Here is a 19,902-nt window from a genome sequence, read left to right as displayed (position 1 = left end):
CCTCTAGCTTGCAGAATCTGCCATCTGCTGGGCAGTGTCATAATTGGCATATTATTAACAATTTTCCCATCTGTGTGCAGAATGTGGACATTAAAGTATTTAAATATACTTATCCAGCAGTCAAGTGGCTTTAAAAACGAGTCATCCCAGTTGGGGCTTGGCTTTAAAAATCCTCAAAGATCACAACAAAGACTCTAAAGTCTAACACCTTACAGCTTAGAAATGCCTCATGTGTTTACATTAGAAAGCTAACAGGATTATTATTATTATTATTATTATTACTATTATTATTATACACGATTTATATAGCGCCAACAGTTTGCTTACAATCCAAAAGAAAGGGGATGCCATGATTCCTGTAATATATAAAGTAATAGGGAAAAAAATGTGAGTTTTCTCCACAATTCCTATAGCTATAGAGATGAATGAAGGCTTGCTTTAACAACTTCATGCCTTTATGACGTATAGGTACATCCTCAGGACGAAGTTGCTTTACCAGCTAGCTGCAACCATGATCCCGGTACCAACATTTTCAGCCTGCAATGGGCTTTAATGTAGAAGTGATCCTATTGCGTGTAAGTTTGTGAGTTTATGGAGTCCTTGGTTGGAGGGGATGGGATGTCCCTTATAAGGGGATTATGGGGACCTGGGGAGAACCTCTCCCCCGCTCCTCACCATATTCCCACCTGTTTGCTGCTTGAGGTCTCTCTCATAAACTTTTTTAGCCCACAGAGTGGGTTTCTTCCCTATCTTTCTCCATTTCTAATAGCTGATAGATAATTAGATATGTCTAATCAATGTTTTGATGTTGTGTGGTAAAGGGCTGGGAGCAGGGTGGGTGGTAGGGTGGGAGAGGGAATATAAAATAATAATAGTTTTTTTTCTCTCTTTTCTAGTACTATGTGTTACTACATGTCACTTCATGATGTATCTGTTTTAAATTTTGTAATATGAAATTTAATAAAAAGGAAAATAATTAAAAAAAAAAAAAAAAAAAAGGGGGAAGTGATCCTGTCGGCTCTACAGCCACCCAACCACTTCTACAGCAGGAAGAAGCCCCCCACTGTTGCCTTTCCTGAGCTCTCCCATTCTATCAGGGAGAGCCTGGGACCACCGGCACTATGTGACTTTGTGAACGGAGAGGAGAGGAAGGTACCGGGTGAGTGACATCTGCATACAGCTGTTGGCTCAATACAGTCACAGGAGTGCAGAATGAAGTGCACTCCTGTGATCCCCAGGGGGTCAAAAGAGATTTGGACGTACTTCTCCTTTAAAGTGCTTTTGCTGATTGTTCAGAATATGTAAACATTTTAATGTGCATAGTCTGGATACAGGTTCACTTTAGGTCAATTGTTCCAGGGTCATATGAACCAACTCTTGCTATACCCTGGCATTCATTTTCATGTTATCCCATGCCACTTCCCTCTATGTAGGACTCTTTGTATAATACAAATGTTAGCAGTTTTGATACCTTTTGAGACAATCTACCAACCTGGCAATGTTTCACACTGACAACCCCAGAATTCCTGTAACTTTTCTTCTTCTGTTTCTTCTTTTCATTTATGCAATCAAATTCCACCTGCAATTACATAGAGTTGATGCGCTATTGACATGCAAAGACTTACAGGTGTTTCCAGCCTGCTTTATAGATACTGAAGTAACTGGAGTAATTTATGACTTCTTAAGCAAGCACATTGTGCCAAAGAACTGCAAGAACATCTGTCACTGCTTTTATGTGGCTGTGACTGTAATTGGGCACCAGAGGGCATCTTTGCAGACACAAAGAATAGTATACAGCTGTAGAGGGCAACAAGCTAGATATTGGCAGTATAATATATGACCTGAACTCTTCTAATGAGAAACAAATAACACCTTGTAACATTCCTTAAAAGAAAAAGTACTGCTTAGCATTTACGGATAACCTGCACTAGATTTGTAATGTACATTATTATAGATTTACATAACCTCTTGCTGTCCACGTAATACATTTTGCAGTGGCAAAGAGGGTGGGCTTTAATGCCCACATGCCGCACGTGTGAGTCCACGAGTGGCTGTGCTGAGCTTTCAAAAGAAAACCAGCTGTAAGACTTTGCGTGCCTTGTGTTTTAATACACCTAAAATGTATTTAGCTGATAATTTGAATGGGCTTTAAAATACCGTATTTATCGGCGTATAACACACACATTCATTTTAAGAGGGAAGTTTCAGGAAAAAACTAAAATTTTAAATAAGGAACTTTGAAGCAAAATAAGGGTCAGTACCCATCTGCAGCTTCACCATTGCCATCAATGCAGCCTGATCAATGCCCATCTGCAGCCTCACAAGTGCCATCAATGCAGCCTCACCATTGCCATCAGTGCAGCCTGATCGATGCCCATCTGCAGCCTAGAGGGGACAGGGAGGGGGACGGGACGATCGCCGATAGATTACATACAGTGAGAATCTCCTATGATAGACAGAACAGTGGTCCAATGGCGGCCCAGGAGACGGGACTTCCTATTACAGAGACCGCCAAGTAAACAGGAGATTCTCACTGTATGTAATCTGACGGCGCTCATTCCGCCCCCCTCCCTGTCCCCTCTGAGGCAGATAAAATTGGAGTATTGGTGTATAACATGCACACGCTATTTGCACCTGATTTTCAGGGAGAAAAGGTGCGTGTTATACGCCAATAAATACATTACATTACATACACATGAATAAGCAGCATAACAACCACAAATAATTTTACTATAATGTTTAATATATTTTAATAAGACAAAGCTTACATTTGCCTTTGGTGAAGAGAGGTCAATGAGCTTCCAGGATTTATTACCAAAGTTTAATTGAACAAGCTGGGGTTAGAAGCTCATTGGTTTCTATACAGAAGTGAGCCTGATTTTGCACTTTCTAGCTTTAGTAAATAAACCCCATTGTGTACTTAAAAGTGGGGTATGCCTGTATATAGCGCCAACAGTTTGCGCAGCGCTTTACAACATGGGGGCAGACAGTACAGTTACAATACAATTCAATACAGGAGGGAACAGAGGGTCCTGGTCGTTAGATCTTACAATCTAGAACCTTCAGTAAAAAAGAGCAGACTGGGAGCAAGAGGCCTTCTAAAGCCTGTTCCGCCTCGTGTCACCATGATACCCCCCCACTGGCTGCTTAGTGTTCATCCACAAACAGCAATCCTACTGTGTATGTGTGCTTATCTTGACAAGTGCAGTGCCAAACATTTCGACAGGACCCTTTCCTTTTCCAGGACTGACATCCTCTGCACTGCATTTAACAAGTGCAGCCCAATGTAGGTGGGGACATGTACATCTACCTTAGGACTTGCAATATTTTCTGCCTGTGGAACACTTACTGGCATCGAACGACTTGCTTCCTTTAGCTTAGACATGGTGGTCTGGAAGATTCCAATGAGGTCATGTGATCCATCATTGTCATAGTCATAACATTCAACCTGGAACCCAGAAAGGACCCATGAAGATACATGCAGAGAAGGCAAATAGAAACCACCAACATGAATAAAAATGCACTCCATCCAATATACACTTAAATGACTATACATTCCTCTTAAAGGCAAACTGTACTAGCACTGTAAGCTCTAGCTGTATAGCAGCAATCTAGCTGTTTCTTTATCCTACTATGGTCTCTACCTATATATGTTTGCAAATTCACCCCTTGTGGTTCATAGTGAAAAGCATGGAATTTTACTGCACAATCCAATAGGGATTAAATTTAAATTTACAGATTATGCACCGGCTCAAGGAATACTGTTACTTATATCTCTTTTAAATTTGAAGTATATAAAACAAAAATAGTGCAGCGTTCTATGTGACCTTAAATAGAAATCATACATCTGATATAATGAACTCTTCCTATAGCAAATCCATGCTCATATTACAAAGTGACATAAAATTAAAAAAAAACAAAAAACTGGTGCTTAAAGTGGTTGTATACCTTTATTTGTAACTTTTACCTACAGGTAAGCCTATAATAAGGCTTACCTGTAGGTAAAAAAAATATCTCCTAAACCTGTAAGGTTTAGGAGATATTCCCCTCGCAATGAGCCGCTGACTGCAGCGGCGCATGCGCACAGGGGACTCTCGGCTGACAGCCCGGCAAACTCCGGAGCTTGACGGGCAGAAGTCTCCCGCGCGCATGCGGTTCCGGCCACTCACATCGCCGGAGCCGCAATACCCGGAAGACACGCTGAGGGGAGATGTCAGCTCCCTCGGCGTGGACAGGGTGAGATGCCGGCGCCTCGTTCTAAGGTAAGTATCTCACAATGAGCTAATATGCGGTGCATACTAGCTCATTATAACTTTTCCCTTGCAGGTGTAAAAAAAAAAAAAAAAAAAAAGCGGGTATACAACCGCTTTAAACAAATATAAAATAAAGTTCATCAAATGTCCAAATCCTAAAGAGAAAATCCACATTTCTGTACAGGTGATCGAATAATTCAATACAAGTCCAGCTTATAAAACTCCTGCAGCAATCTTCTGTATTGAACTTTGTGCCACCCACATGCTTAATGTGAACTACACAATTCCTCCAACTAAAAGTGTTCTACTCCTTCACCAATCTAGTGAAATGTACGATCACCCTTATTGTTGGACCTCCAAATCATAGGAGGTCATACACAGCTCTAGTGCATCTCACAAAGTAGTGGCAGCCAGCAACTACTCACCCCCAGTCACTCATTTCCAGGACCAGAATCTGTACAGCCTTATCCTCAATAAAAAGATCAGAAAACCATAGTGCTCTCCGTTTTTACTTTATTAAGATACAGGTTAAAAACACTTACATTATCCAGCTGTTTTCAGAACTTTTAAAATCCTCTCTACAGTGTTCAAACAGAACCATGATGTTATATTGAGAAAAGCCACTAGGGTAGCACAAAGTCCAATATAGAATATTGCTGCAGTGGTTTTTATAAACTGGACTTGTATTGAATTATTTGATCATCAGTAGTGTCGATTTTCTCTTTAGGATCTGGACACTTGATGAACATTTTTAATTTGTTTAAGAGACAATTTTTTGTTGATTATTGTGGTGGGGCATGGTGCTACAGGATCCCCCAGCCCCACCCCCCTTATACTTATCTGAGCCTGATGTCGATCCAGCAATGTGCATGAGAGAAGCGGCTCTCCTTGCTCTGTCTCTCCTCACAGGGTATGTTTATACCAGCTGGAGCCATTGGCTCTCGCTGCTGTCAATCAAACTGCAACAAGGTAGCTGGGGATGGGGCTGAGCCACCCCGTCTGACACAGACAGGGTGGCTCAGGAGCAAGCCTGCATAAGAGCCCCCAAAGAAAATAACTTTCTGTGGGGGCACTTGCCAAAAAGGATGAGCCAGGAGCGCTGGCCGGGGACCCCAGAAAAGGAGGATCAAGACTACTCTGTGCAAAACCATTACACAGAGCAGGTAAGTATGACATTTTAAAAGAAGAAAAAAAAGGAAGGTTTAATATCACTTCACTAATGTATTCCTTGCATTAAGGTAAAAAATGTTTAGGTAGCAGTATCGCTCCCTCACTCTGTAGATCCAGTGTTGTGCCTGTTTGTAGTGGCTCTCTTCTCTCTCTCACAGGCTTGGCTGAGAGCCATTTGCTCCTGTCAGTCAAATCCTGTATTCAGGAAGCGGGGGAGCTGAGTCTCACTTTCTGTCTATGGATGCAGGCAGTGCGGCTCAGGATTGAGCCAGCATGAGTGTCCCCAAAGCAAGTGGCTTGCTAGGGGGGGCACTCGAAGAAGAGAAGGAGCCAGGAGCGCTGGCAGAGGACTCCAGAAGAGGAGGGTAAGGGCTGCTCTATGCAATTCCATTGCACAAAACAGGCAAGTATAACATGTGTATTATTAAAAAAAAAAAAAAAAAGACTTTACAATCACTTTAGGTATATAGAGTGCTGCGCATTTTTGTTTTTTTTTATATGATATGATTATTTGTAAGTGATTCACATGAAGGGCAAGCATCTGATAAGGGGACAGTGTGTTTAAGAGCAGCGCAGGAACATTTTATACTGTATATTTATATATAAATTTGAAGTAAATCATACTCGGTCTCTACAGTCACAAGACCAGAAATACTAAACACTGCTACAGCTCAATGTAACATCAGACAAGTAGTCATGCGTGACACAATGAATAGAGGGAGTGGTTTTGTGCAGGTCAGTAAATTGTTTGTGGTATAAACATTATGTTTATAATATAAACTGCACAAGAAAAAAAATGAAACTATAAACCAGTTTCTGCGTTTCATTTGGTGGTTTTGAACGGATTTGCATACCTTACTTACTGTTGTCTCATACTTTAATGTCCATATTTTATATTCAAATCTGAAGATATCTATCTGCATGCCAGGATGTGCAATCATCATCCATACTTTAGTAAATGCAGTTAGGAGATCACATGTGGGTCAAGTCGCACTCAGCAACACCCCAACAGCTTTGAATGTCACACCAAGATGTCCAAAGAACGTGACTGCTATTGGAGCAATTCAACCAATTTTACAACCCTAGGCACATATACAGTGCCTTGAAAAAGTATTCATACCCTTTGAAAGTTTCCACATTTTGTCATGTTACAAAAAAAAATTAAATGGATTTTATTGAGATTTTATGTGATAGACCAACAAAAAGTGGCACATAATTGTGAAGTGGAATTAAAATGATAAATGGTTTTCAATTTTTTTTTACAAATAAATATCTAAAAGTGTGGCGTGCATTTGTATTCAGCCCCCTTTACTCTGATACCCCTAACTAAAATCTAGTGGATAATCTAATTATTCTGAGCTCACCAAACTAGTAATGTGATCAATATTATAAAAATATTGTGTAAAAAAATACAATTCATATGTGAAAGAAAAGAAAAAAAAATGTGTGTACGTATGCTGCTATCTCAATGAATTAAATACTCAATTCACAAACATATATAGAAAAAAAAGCGATTGCGCAAAAACTCAAACACATCAATAAATAATCGTGCAGAAAACACAAAACACGTGAGTGAATAAGTCACTATGAATCAATTATTATTGTGTTGAAAAAGTCCCAACAAACAGGTTGAACTTTAAAATAAAGAATCCATAAAGACAACTTATAATTAATGTGTTAAAAAGTCCCAAAACGGACACGATAAATTTGAAATAGGATGACAATGAAGGCAACTTCTGATGCAGCTCCTGGAAATCTGCAATGGTGACTGGTAAATGCTTAATATCCGAACGGAGAAGCAAGCTAAAAAAAGCCAGATGGCCTCTTACCGGACACGATGGACCCCAAATTATAAGGGTCAAACTCGCCTAATATCCACATTGTCAGCTGTGATGTTTTACACGGTCGCTCCAAAAAGGAATAGACGCTCTCCCTCTCGTCTGGGACAGCGAGATGGTTTAATAACTTTCCAGCCTTCCAGTCACTCTGCTCAATACTCCTCCAATAGGTTTCAAAGGGATTTAGAAGAAAAAGAGGAACTTCACAGTACAGTAAATAATGGTAGTTTATTCCAAAATTTTTCTTAAGCACAGCAAAGAAATGCAATGCAACACACAGCTACAAGCTATCAAGCTGCCAGCTTGTGCGTGGTGACGTCACAAGATTCTCTCCAACCGACGCGTTTCCCTGTAACAAGCGTGTAAATTCATCGTGTCCGTTTTGGGACTTTTTAACACATTAATTATAAGTTGTTTTTACGAATTTTTATTTTAAAGTTCATCCTGTGTTTGTTGGGACTTTTTCAACACGATAATAATTGATTCACAGTGACTTATTCACTCACGTTATGGGTTTTCTGCATGATTATTTATTGATGTGTTTGAGCTTTTGCGCAATCTTTTTTTCAATATAAAATCTAGTGGAATCAATTGCCTTCAGAAGTCACCCAATTAGTAAATAGAGTCCACCTGTGTGTAATTTATTCTCAGTATAAATACAGCTGTTCTGTGAAGCCCTCAGAGGTCTGTTAGAGAACCTTAATGAACAAACAGCATTATGAAGGCCAAGGAACACACCAGACAGGTCAGGGTTAAAATAGTGGAGAAGTTTAAAGCAGGGTTAGGTTATAAACAATATCCCAAGCTTTGAACATCTCATGGAGCACGGTTCAGTCCATCGGAAAATGGAAAGAGTATAGCACAACTGCAAACCTACCAAGACATGGCCGTCCACCTAAACTGACAGGCCGGGCAACGAGAGCATCAATCAGAGAAGCAGCCAAGAGGCCCATGGTAACTCTGGAGGAGCTGCAGAGATCCACAGCTCAGATGGGAAAATCTGTCCACAGGACAACTATTAGTTGTGCACTCCACAAATCTGGCCTTTATGGAAGAGTGGTAAGAAGAAAGCCATTGTTGAAAGAAAGCCATAAGAAGTCCTGTTTGCAGTTTGCGAGAAGCCATGTGGGGGACACAGCAAACATGTGGAAGAAGCTCTGGTCAGATGAGACTAAAATTGAACTTTTTGGCCTAAAAGCAAAACGCTATGTGTGGCGGAAAACTATCACTGCACATCACCCTGGATACATCATCCCCACCATAAAACATGGTGGTGGCAGCATCATGTTGTGGGGATCAGTGGTGGCTGGTGCTGGAGGATTTTGGGGGGGGGGGGGGGCGCGGGCGGCCCCCTCCAGGTCCAAACTCACCCCACGGCGGAGCTCCCCAGGACTGCCCCACGTTACAGCTTCTGTCTTCACCCAGTCTTCTTTCCGGGTTGTGAATGGCCGGGAAGCCGGAAGTGGATGCCGATTCGCTGGCATTACAGGGTGGGAGGGCTCGGGGCGCAGTGCTCTGTGCCCCAAGGACAATATAAAATTTGCCAATTGGGGCCTCTGGATATGGTCACATGCCTGTAATGGGGTGACGGACCTGGTAGAAACCTATTGGTCGGGCGCTCCGCAGAGTATATGGCCACACAGATGATGCAAGCTAGGGGGCGGTGCCGTGGGCTGGGGGGACAGCACCCCTGTGCTCCTAGTGGACCGGCTGCCACTGGTGAGGATGCTTTTCTTTAGCAGGGACAGGGAAGCTGGTCAGAGTTGATGAGAAGATGGATGAAGCCAAATACAGGGAAATCTTAGAAGAAAACCGGTTAGAGTCTGCAAAAGACTTGAGACTGGGGCGGAGGTTCACCTTCCAGCAGGACAACTACCCTAAAAACATACATCCAGATCTACAATGGAATGGTTTAGATCTAAGAATATTCATGTGTTAGAAGGGCCGATTCAAAGTCCAGACCTGAATCCAATTGAGAATCTGTGGCAAGGCTTGAAAATTGTTGTTCACAGGCGCTCTCCATCTAATCTGACAGAGCTAGAGCTATTTTGCAAAGAATGGGCAAAATGTCAATCTCTAGATGTGCAAAGCTGGTAGAGACATCCCCAAAAAGACTTGTAGCTGTAATTGTAGCGAAAGATGGTTCTACAAAATATGGACTCAGGGGGGCTGAATACAAATGCACGCCACACTTTTCACATATTTGTAAAAAAATTTGAGAACCATTTGTTATTTTCCTTCCACTTCACAATTATGTGCCACTTTGCATTGGTCTATCATATAAAATCTCAATAAAATACATTTACGTTTTTGGTTGTAACATGACAAAATGTGGGAAATTTCAATGGGTATGAATAATTTTTCAAGGCACTGTATAACGAAAGTGATATTAAATACTTATAGTTTTTTAAGCATGTTCAGTAGCTGATTTAATCATTTACTTACTATGCAGCTTCTTTATCTTTTAATCCTTGAATCCTTGACTGTATTCCTGTTCAAGCTGGTACCATAACTGCTGCCCCAGATTTCCTGTTTCAAAGGAGGCTCCTTTCTCTTGCAGCATCCTATGGAGCCACCCTTGCATGCATATACTAGAACTGTGTCTCCCTACACTGCAAACATCAATAGAAACACACAGCCCCATAGCCTAGGATGGCAAGGACGCTCCCCTGCTCCTCCCTCCCCTTCTCCAAACTAACAGACTGCCGGTAGGCCACACTGTCCACAGTTAACTCTTTCCTGTGCAGACCGGAAGTTCAGGGAAGCAACACTGAGAGGGCAGGAGCCAGCAGCATAGAAAGCTGTAAACTGCAGGTATTGGGGTAAGAATGTTAATAAACAGTTTACTGGGGAATTAATATTTTTGTGCTTAATGTGTGAATCAAAAAAAAAAAAACGCTAAAAGGGTTTAATAGTGCTTGGAAGGAATATTGTTGTTTTTCCCTTTTAAAAATACTAGTTCTCTTTCATGCTGATAAATACACAGATTAGGAGTTCTGCCTTCATTCTAATCTTTCTGATCTGCATGCTTATTGTAGATAAATGCACTAAAGTACTGAAGCCAAAGGCAGTCAGGGAACTAGCATTTTGATTTTGCTATTAAAAGAACAGGATAAATTAACTTGAAGAGTAACAGCTTCCTCTATATTTTAATAACAGGTACTTCTGAAGTGCTGGTGGTTCTATAATAACAGACACATGCACAATTTTTAGGAGTATATTACTAGTAAATATCCTTTACCCGAATTGGCTTCTCCATATCTCCATTGCATAGGGACCGCAGTGGTATTTTGAAGGGTCTCCAGACAGGATTCAGATTATTTTTGACCACCTGAGAAGAAATTATACACAATAAAAAATGTCCACACAACACAGTACAGTAAATGCAGTGTATTTATCTCCTATAGCAGTAATGGCAAACCTTGGCACCCCAGATGTTTTGGAACTACATTTCCCATGATGCTCATGCACTCTGCAGTGTAGTTGAGTATCATGGGAAATGTAGTTCCAAAACATCTGGGGTGCCAAGGTTCGCCATCACTGTCCTATAGCCTATGATTCATATATTGGTTAGAACCCACTATAAATTATTTCTGAGAAAATAATTTACCAATATAAAAATTGAATTGTTCTATGGGTTGGGGGGGAGGGGGTTACTATATAATTCAGGAGACAATCACACCATTTCTAGAAACCAGCATGCAGTTTGAAGTGAACCTCATCTGCCATAAAGTATTTCTATGCTAATAACAGTGTTGTAAAAAAAAAAAAAGTAGGTACCTTATTGTGTCTGTAGCTGTATTGGTCTTCAAATTGCTCCGTGTGTCCCTATGCAGACCCTTGGACTCCAGGCCCAGGCTGTACATGGAGCCTCAAATTCTACCAAAGTCGATAATAAGCCCTAATTCATCCAGCCACCAAACTACAACCTCTGTCACATTTAAATGTTAAAGGACAGAGGGTGTAGCTTAGTGCCAGGAGGGGGCAGCACTTATTTGCAACTTGGCAAAAAGGTACACAGTCTGGACCTGGAATCCGGGGGAACTCCGCAGGGATACAGACAGTGATCTCAAGACAGGGGTACTTGCACTTTATTATTACTAACTAATAAAGATAAGGATCAGGTCAAGTTCAATTTAAAGGAAACTATTTTTTTCCTGACAAAAAAAAAAAATTAAAAAATGCAAAAGCATTGCTACTAACAGAAATGATTTAGTGGTGTTGGTTATCAGGCTGCAGATATACATTTCGCTTTGCAAGTGGCCAAACATGATCAGACATGATCATTCAGAAACAGACAGATGCTGAAAGTTTGAGCTTTTACATGACATGAATGTTCACTCTGTAATGGAAGATCATTTAGATCAGAAAGTAACTATACTATAAATGGCTGGTCTCTGGTGTTACTAAACTCAGTAATATGAAAATAGTTCAACCCCCCCACAGTACCCACGGCTGATAAATCTTTTTACATTAAAATACTGCCACTATATACCTTTTTGGATGATCTGTATACCACGGTTACATCATAAACTGCACAGTTTCTCCAGTGCTGAGCGTTCAGGTAGGAGGAGATTTTTACTTCAGACTGTATACACGCCCACAAGTGTGATGTCAATATCATGTGACCTGGCTAGCTCTGAGAACAAGTAACTGTTCTCTTCAGCATAAAATACATAACTGAGCATGCGCAGGTTGGCTACTCTGCCTTTGTTAGATGGCCTTCCCCAGAAAGACAGTGCAGGAAGGAAGGATCTGTGCATACAGGATAAAAATAGCCTTTTTACACAATGCAGAGGATTAACCCCTAAAGTTCCACAGTGAGTATAACAAGCATGCTATGCTGCATATACAGACTGATTTTACTGTTGTGGGTTTAGTAACACTTTAAGGCTGGTTCATCTATCTTGCTGGATAACTCCTTAGCATACAACAGCATTAGGGACATGATTATGTTGCACCTTCCTTTACCTATGATTGCACTTACTTCTGTCCTGTGAACCATCTGCCATCTTCCATCATCCCCCTGTCTGTAAAACTCCAAGTAAGGGTCCGACTTTCCAAAGAAATCCTGCAAAAATTACCATGTAAATGTTTTATATTACATTCCTCACCACTCTCTGAACACATTAATTACTGAAAAATACTAGACTGCAGAAGACTGTACAAGGCCACTGTATGTGGACCAATAAGAAGGTCAAATATCTAATCAGTTAATAAAAGCTACAAGAATCTGAAATATAGAGTGGAACCTCGAATTGCAAGTAACGCGGTTAACGAGTGTTTCGCAATACGAGCACTGTATTTTTAAAAATCGTAACTCGGTTTGTGAGTGTTCAGGCCAAAGCGGTGTGCAGTACCGCTTTTGGTCTGAGGTGGGGGGGGCGCCGGAGCCGAGCAGTGCCGAACGTCACATTCGGAAATGCACGGAAAGGCCCGAGTACAGCACGGCTGACCACGGCAAATCTTGGGTAGGAAGTCTTTCTGAGGTTTGCCCGAGGTCCGCCGAAGTGTCCTCGGGCCTTTTCGGCCGTTTCCGAGGCTCTCCCGCAACCCCCCCCCCCCCCCGCCTCTGGCCGCATGCGGTATTGCATCCCATTGAAGTCAATGCGGAACAAATAATTTTCATTTCCATTGACTTCAATGGGAAAACTCTCTTTGATATGCGAGTACTTTGGATTACGAGCATACTCCTGGAACGGATTATGCTCGTAATCCGAGGTTCCACTGTAATCAGTAAAGAACAGCATTTTACCTTATTGTCCAATTTTCTTGCTTCCGCTTCAAACTGTACTACTCTGTTATCCTTAATCTCTTCCGCAAACATCTGAAAAAAGTAAAAACCAATACTGAAACATTAGTTGCACTATATAATAGATATGCTCCTTTTGAAGAACAAAAATATTTATTAGGTTACATTAGGACCTGGGGGTTATTTATTAAAACTGGAGAGTGCAAAATCTTGTGCAGCTCTGCATAGAAACCAATCAGCTTCCAAGTTTTATTGCTAAAGCTTAATTGAACAAGCTGAAGTTAGAAGCTGATTGGCGACCATGAACAGCTGCACCAGATTCTGAGTGCTCGTGCTTTAGTAAATCGACCCCTATGTGTTTTAGAGACTTGCAATTTTAAAACAAATCTGTATTTTGCCTACTCCTAGCTGGCCTCATTTTGGGCATAAACAGCTTTAATTTTAGCTGATGCTGAACTAGCCAACGTTGGAACCATGAGTGGTCTTCAAGCACCATACAACTTGACAAAATCGGTTTAAAAATAAACGGAGCTTATAGAAAAACTATTGGTTGAAGAGTGACTTCATCCTGTCAGATGCAGCCAGTTTGTCAGAACAACCGTATTCAGTATTCAGGAAGCCATGGGTTCTTAATACAATGGAGATTCCGCCATCCACGCTGTTAGCCATGGAAAAAACGGGTCCAGGTGGGAAACAGTTTAGACAGCCACAGGAAACACAGTTTTCAAGGTATGCATTCATGCATCTTACAATTTCATAGTGTTTGGATATTACAAAAAACGTTTACCTCTATTCTCCTTTAAACCTCATTCAATGGGGTGTAAGAGGTCAATCGACAAAGTAAAATCCACACAATCAAAATAAAAGCAAAAAAAAAAAAAAAAAAACCACAATGGATGACTATACCGTTATTGTTCCTTTGGCTGCTGGTCTGCCATTTTTCATTACAAGTGGTTTGGTCAGTCTCTTGCTAGACACAATCTTAAAAACAAAACAACAATGAAAGTGTTAATAATAATTAAAGGGATGCTACCACTTCAGCAATAAATAAATATTAAAGCTTAAACTGTAGCCATGGGCCAATGTTTAACTTATTATTTCTGATATAGCTTGGGCCTTAGCACCACCCATTAAAAAAATAACCTCTTCCCAATATTCCTGTGCACAGTGCTTGCATGTCAGCAGGGAAAGATGTGTGATGATTGTGTATTAAGGGCTTTCTATGATTAGGATTATTAGGATTACAGCACCGGAATGATGCCTCTTTGTTATTCCATACAGTAAGAAGAGGAATCACATCACCATAATATGCTATACAGGCTTCTTTAAACCCCAATGCAATTTCTTAACAAAACAACCATCTTTGTACGAACAATGATTTACACAATTTAAAAAAATATATAAAAATCACAGGGTATGATTAGTCACTCCTGTCTTGTCATAACTGAGCAAATTTGAACCAGGGCAAAATATGCATTCTCCCACAAGTTCAGTAGTCTCTTCTGCTCCATGTCAGTCAGTATTTTGTAATTGGGCAGAAACTTAAAGCCAAACTTAAAGGGGTTGTAAAGGTAAAAGTTTTTTTCACCTTAATGCGTTCTATGCATTAAGGTGCAAAAACATCTGACAATACCGGCCCCCCCAGCCCCCTAAACCCCCCCCCCCCCATTTTACTTACCTGACCCCTCGAAAGTCCCTTGCCCCCAACATCCTCTTCGCCGCTCAGCCTGGCTGTTGATTGGTTACAGTGGATGGACTGAAAGCAGCGCAGCCATTGGCTCGCGCTGCTGTCAATCACATCCAATGACGCGGCGCGCCGTGGGCGGGGCCGAGTGATACAGTGAGCGGCTATGGCCGCCGGCTTTCCTATGGGAGTGCACCCACAAGCACTCAACACCATGCGAGGGAGCTCGCATGAAAGTGTTGAGTCCTTGCGGGGGGGGAGCCGAGACAGCCGCCGAGGGACCCCAGAAGACCAGGTTTGGGGCCACTCTATGCAAAACAAGCTGCACAGTGGAGGTAAGTATAACATGTTTGTTATTTAAAAAAAGAAAAAAGTGTATCTTTAGTGATCCTTTAAGTCAGTTCTGTTTCATTTGGATAGAATGGGGTAGGGTTAGAATCTCCATCTGAGTTTAGCTGTCTGTGCCTTCCTGTTACGGGAACACTTGTTTCCTGATTTCTTGTCCTGTTGTCACAGGGCGGTCACTGAGAAACAGAAAAAAATCACTAATAAAGAAACAAGCAGAAATAAAATAGGAGGTTCCAACCCTTTCCCTTTACCACTAAAAAAAAATTCTGACTGTAGTTGGGATTTGAGTTGAATAACCAGACTGCAGATAACCGTCTCCCCTTCTTTAAAAAATACTGGCTAAAGTATGCTGGGCTTTTTTCCAACATCTACTTGTTTTAAAACTATATCTAGGTCTTCTTTAGACTGGAGTTCTTCTTAAACATTGCAGGATGAAGTTCTAAAATCCCCACCGGATAAATAAGTACGGTGACATCGGTGTCTCTTTTTTGTCCACACTGTTATTTGGTAGCAAATGTTTCTAGCCCAGCATAAAACTGGAAAGACACTTACTTGCCCCAGGGTGCATTCACACTCTCCCAAGAAATCATCATCTGCCAGGTCATAGGTTTTATTGTCAATGTCATAGATGGAAAACTTTACTTTCTGAACTATTTCAAAGTAGTAGTCAATCACAAACTTCTTCACAAACTTTGGGTTTAGGCAATTTGAAATCCTTTCCGTGCGGTCAACCTGAACACAACAAGATCGTAAACATCATTAATGCATTCCATTCGTGAAAAGATACAGATCTGCAGTTATAATGTATATTTTTCTTTAATTATTAGTTCTTTAAGTCTCCTGAGTTTGGGGTGGGCACACATGTGCACCATGAAGATAAACTGATGCTGCAATATCAATGCCACCAGACCTTCATTTAAGTCTGTTAAATAGAAAACTCACGAGTTGTAAACCTTTGAACACAATAAGGTTGATTTTCTAAAGGAGTAGAGACTATTCACGTATTAAAATAAAATGTTCACTTGTTAAACAACCAGCTTAGTAAATAAGCTAAACTTCAAGATCTCTTCTTTCTTTGGCAACAACTACAGGTAATTCTCACTAACAAATTAGACTTTATGGTCCTCATTACACTTGTAGCTTTTCTACTTGGTATTGTAGAAGACTTCAGTCCAAGAAAACATATTCCAAGATCATGTTCTGATTATAGTGATTAAGTCCTAAGGTTTTTTTTTTTTTTTTTGTTTTTTTTTAGTAAAAAAAAAATCTTCTGTGTCCAGGATAATCCCCAGCCCCTTTATACTTACGGTGCCTCGAAAGAGTATTCATACCCCTTGAAATGTTCACCATTTTGTCATGCTACAACCAAAAACGTAAATGTATTTTATTGGGATTTTATGTGATAGACCAACACAAAATGGCACATAATTGTGAAGTGGAAGAAAAATGATAAATGGTTTTCATTTTTTTTTACAAATAAATATCTGAAAATTGTGGCTTGCATTTGTATTCAGCCCCCTTTACTACGATACCCCTAACTAAAATCTAGTGGAACCAATTGCCTTCAGAAGTTACCCAATTAGTAAATAGAGTCCACCTGTGTGTAATTTAATCTCAGTATGAATAAAGCTGTTCTGTGAAGTCCTCAGAGGTTTTTTGGAGAACCTTAATGAACAAACAGCATTATGAAGGCCAAGGAACACACCAGACAGGTCAGGGATAAAGTTGTGGAGAAGTTTAAAGCAGGGTTAAGTTATAATAAATATCGCAAGCTTTGAACATCTCATGGAGCACTATTCAATCCATCAATCGAAAATGGAAAGAGTATGGCACAACTGCAAACCTACCAAGACATGGCCGTCCACCTAAACGGACAGGCCGGACGAGGAGAGCATTAATCAGAGAAGCAGCCAAGAGGTTCATGGTGACTCTGGAGGAGCTGCAGAGATCCACTGCTTAGGTGGGAGAATCTGTCCACAGGACAACTATTACTACTACTACTATTGGAGTTGTGAACTCCACAAATCTGGCCTTTATGGAAGAGTGGCAAGAAATCCATTGTTGAAAGAAAGCCATAAGAAGTCCTGTTTGAAGTTTGCGAGAAGCCATGTGGGGGACATGGCAAACATGTGGAAGAAGGTGCTCTGGTCAGATGAGACCAAAATTAAACTTTTTGGCCTAAAAGCAAAATGCTATGTGTGGGGGAAAACTAACACTGCAAATCACTCAGAAAACACTGTCCCCACCGTGAAATATGGTGGTGGCAACATCATGTTGTTTCAATGTGGAAAAATGTAAAATAATGCATTTGGGTGGCAAAAATATGAATGCAATCTATACACTGGGGGGAGAACCTCTGGGGGAATCTAGGATGGAAAAGGACCTAGGGGTCCTAGTAGATGATAGGCTCAGCAATGGCATGCAATGCCAAGCTGCTGCTAATAAAGCAAACAGAATATTGGCATGCATTAAAAGGGGGATCAACTCCAGAGATAAAACGATAATTCTCCCGCTCTACAAGACTCTGGTCCGGCCGCACCTGGAGTATGCTGTCCAGTTCTGGGCACCAGTCCTCAGGAGGGACGTACTGGAAATGGAGCGAGTACAAAGAAGGGCAACAAAGCTAATAAAGGGTCTGGAGGATCTTAGTTATGAGGAAAGGTTGCGAGCACTGAACTTATTCTCTCTGGAGAAGAGACGCTTGAGAGGGGATATGATTTTAATTTACAAATACTGTACTGGTGACCCCACAATAGGGATAAAACTTTTTCGCAGAAGAGAGTTTAATAAGACTCGTGGCCACTCATTACAATTAGAAGAAAAGAGGTTTAACCTTAAACTACGTAGAGGGTTCTTTACTGTAAGAGCGGCAAGGATGTGGAATTCCCTTCCACAGGCGGTGGTCTCAGCGGGGAGCATTGATAGCTTCAAGAAACTATTAGATAATCACCTGATTGACCGCAATATACAGGGATATGTAATGTAATACTGACACATAATCACACACATAGGTTGGACTTGATGGACTTGTGTCTTTTTTCAACCTCACCTACTATGTAACTATGTAACTATGTTGTGGGGATGCTTTTATTGAGCAGAAACAGGGAAGCTAGTCAGAGTTGATGGGAAGATGGATGGATCCAAATACAGGGAAATCTTTGAAGAAAACCTCTAATGCCGCGTACACACGACTGGACTTTTCTACATCAAAAGTCCGACGGAACGAATCCGTCGGACAATTCGATCGTGTGTGGGCTTCATCGGACCTTTTCTGTCTAAAAATCTGATGGACCTTAGAAATAGAACAAGTTTCAAATCTTTCCGACGGACTCGATTCCTATCCGGACCAAAAACGACGCAAGGGCAGCTATTGGCTACTGGCTATGAACTTCCTTATTCTAGTCCGGTCGTACGTCATCACGTTCAAAACGACTGGACTTTGGTGTGATCGTGTGTAGGCAAGTCCGTTTCGTTGGAACTCCGTCAGAACTCTGTCGAAAAGTCCTTCGGAGTTTAGTCCGATGAGAAAAGTCCGCTCGTGTGTACGCGGCATTAGAGTCTACAAAAGACTTGAGACTGGGGTGGAGGTTCACCTTCCAGCAGGACAATGCCCTAAACATACAGCCAGACCTACAATGGAATGATTTAGATCAAAGCAAATTCATGTGTTAGAATGGCCCAGTGAAAGACCAGACCTAAATCCAATTGAGAATCTGTGGCAAGATTTGAAAATTGCTGTTCACAGCTCTCCATCCAATCTGACAGAGCTTGAGCTATTTTGCAAAGAAGAATGGGCAAAAATGTCACTCTCTAGATGTGCAAAGCTGGTAGAGACATCACTAAAAAGACTTGCAGCTGTAATTGTAGCGAAAGGTGGTTCTACAAAGTATTGACTCAGGGGGGCTGAATACAAATGCACGCCACACTTTTCACATATTTATTTGTAAAAAAATTGGAATGTCGCGGTTGTGCGACATTGTACCCAAACAAAAACCACAAAAAAAAAAAAATCGCAATAAGCGTATATTGATTGGTTTGCGCAAAAGTTATCCCATCTACAAAATAGGAGATAGATTTATGGCATTTTTATTATAATTTTGTTTTTATTAGTAATGACGGCGATCTGCGATTTTTATCATGACTGCAACATTATGGCGGACAGATCGGACACTATTGACACCATTTTAGGACCACTGACATTTATACAGCGATCAGTGCTATAAAAATGCACCGATTACTGCGTAAATGTCACTGGCAGGGAAGTGGTTAAACACTAGGGGGCAATGAAGGGGTTAAGTGTGTTCCCTCAGTGTGTTCTAACTGTAGGGGGGATGGGCTGACTAGAATGACAGAGATCACTGCTCCTGATCACTGGGAGCAGTAGATCCCTGTCATGTTGCTAGGCAGAACAGGGAAATGCCTTGTTTACATAGGCATCTCCCTGTTCTGCCTCTCCATGCCACGATTGTGGGCCACCGGCGGACATCGAGTCCGCGGGACCCGCATGTGCCGCCGCCGGCGTGCATGTGCCTGCTTGCTGCCGATGACGGATTGACGTACGGGTACAACGTTTTGCGTACCCATGCCATTCTGCCGACATATATCAGCGTGAGCCGGTTGGCAAGTGGTTAAAATTTTACAATTATGTACCAATTTGTGTTGGTCTATCACATAAAATTCCAACAAAGGAGCCAAGAGCGCCAGCGGCGGTTCCAGAAGAGGAGGGTCAGGGCTGGTCTATCCAATACCATTGCACAGAGCATGTGAGTATACCGTGTTTATTATTTAGAAAAAATTAAGGTTTAGAATCTCTCACTTTTTTTAGAATTAGATTGGAGAAGTCATCACCCACTTGCC

General features: G+C 41.3%; 1 protein-coding gene across 2 annotated transcripts in view; it reads right to left on the bottom strand.

Moving 5' to 3' along the window:
• CPNE3 (copine 3) overlaps positions 1 to 19,902 on the bottom strand; it is a 104,204-nt gene that overhangs the window by 39,555 nt on the left and 44,747 nt on the right. For both annotated transcript variants that reach the window (XM_073631914.1, XM_073631913.1), the window contains exons 3-9: positions 15,598 to 15,777; positions 13,920 to 13,994; positions 13,017 to 13,088; positions 12,249 to 12,332; positions 10,503 to 10,592; positions 3,350 to 3,448; positions 1,493 to 1,579 (exon numbers count right to left, since the gene is read on the bottom strand). In XM_073631914.1, the coding sequence (XP_073488015.1) occupies positions 1,493 to 1,579; positions 3,350 to 3,448; positions 10,503 to 10,592; positions 12,249 to 12,332; positions 13,017 to 13,088; positions 13,920 to 13,994; positions 15,598 to 15,777 (687 nt within the window). The remainder of the gene's footprint in view (positions 1 to 1,492; positions 1,580 to 3,349; positions 3,449 to 10,502; positions 10,593 to 12,248; positions 12,333 to 13,016; positions 13,089 to 13,919; positions 13,995 to 15,597; positions 15,778 to 19,902) is intronic.

This window comes from Aquarana catesbeiana, linkage group LG05 (assembly GCF_042186555.1).
Source record: "Aquarana catesbeiana isolate 2022-GZ linkage group LG05, ASM4218655v1, whole genome shotgun sequence".
Lineage (NCBI taxonomy): Eukaryota > Metazoa > Chordata > Amphibia > Anura > Ranidae > Aquarana > Aquarana catesbeiana.
This window is presented reverse-complemented; position numbering and strand designations above follow the sequence as displayed.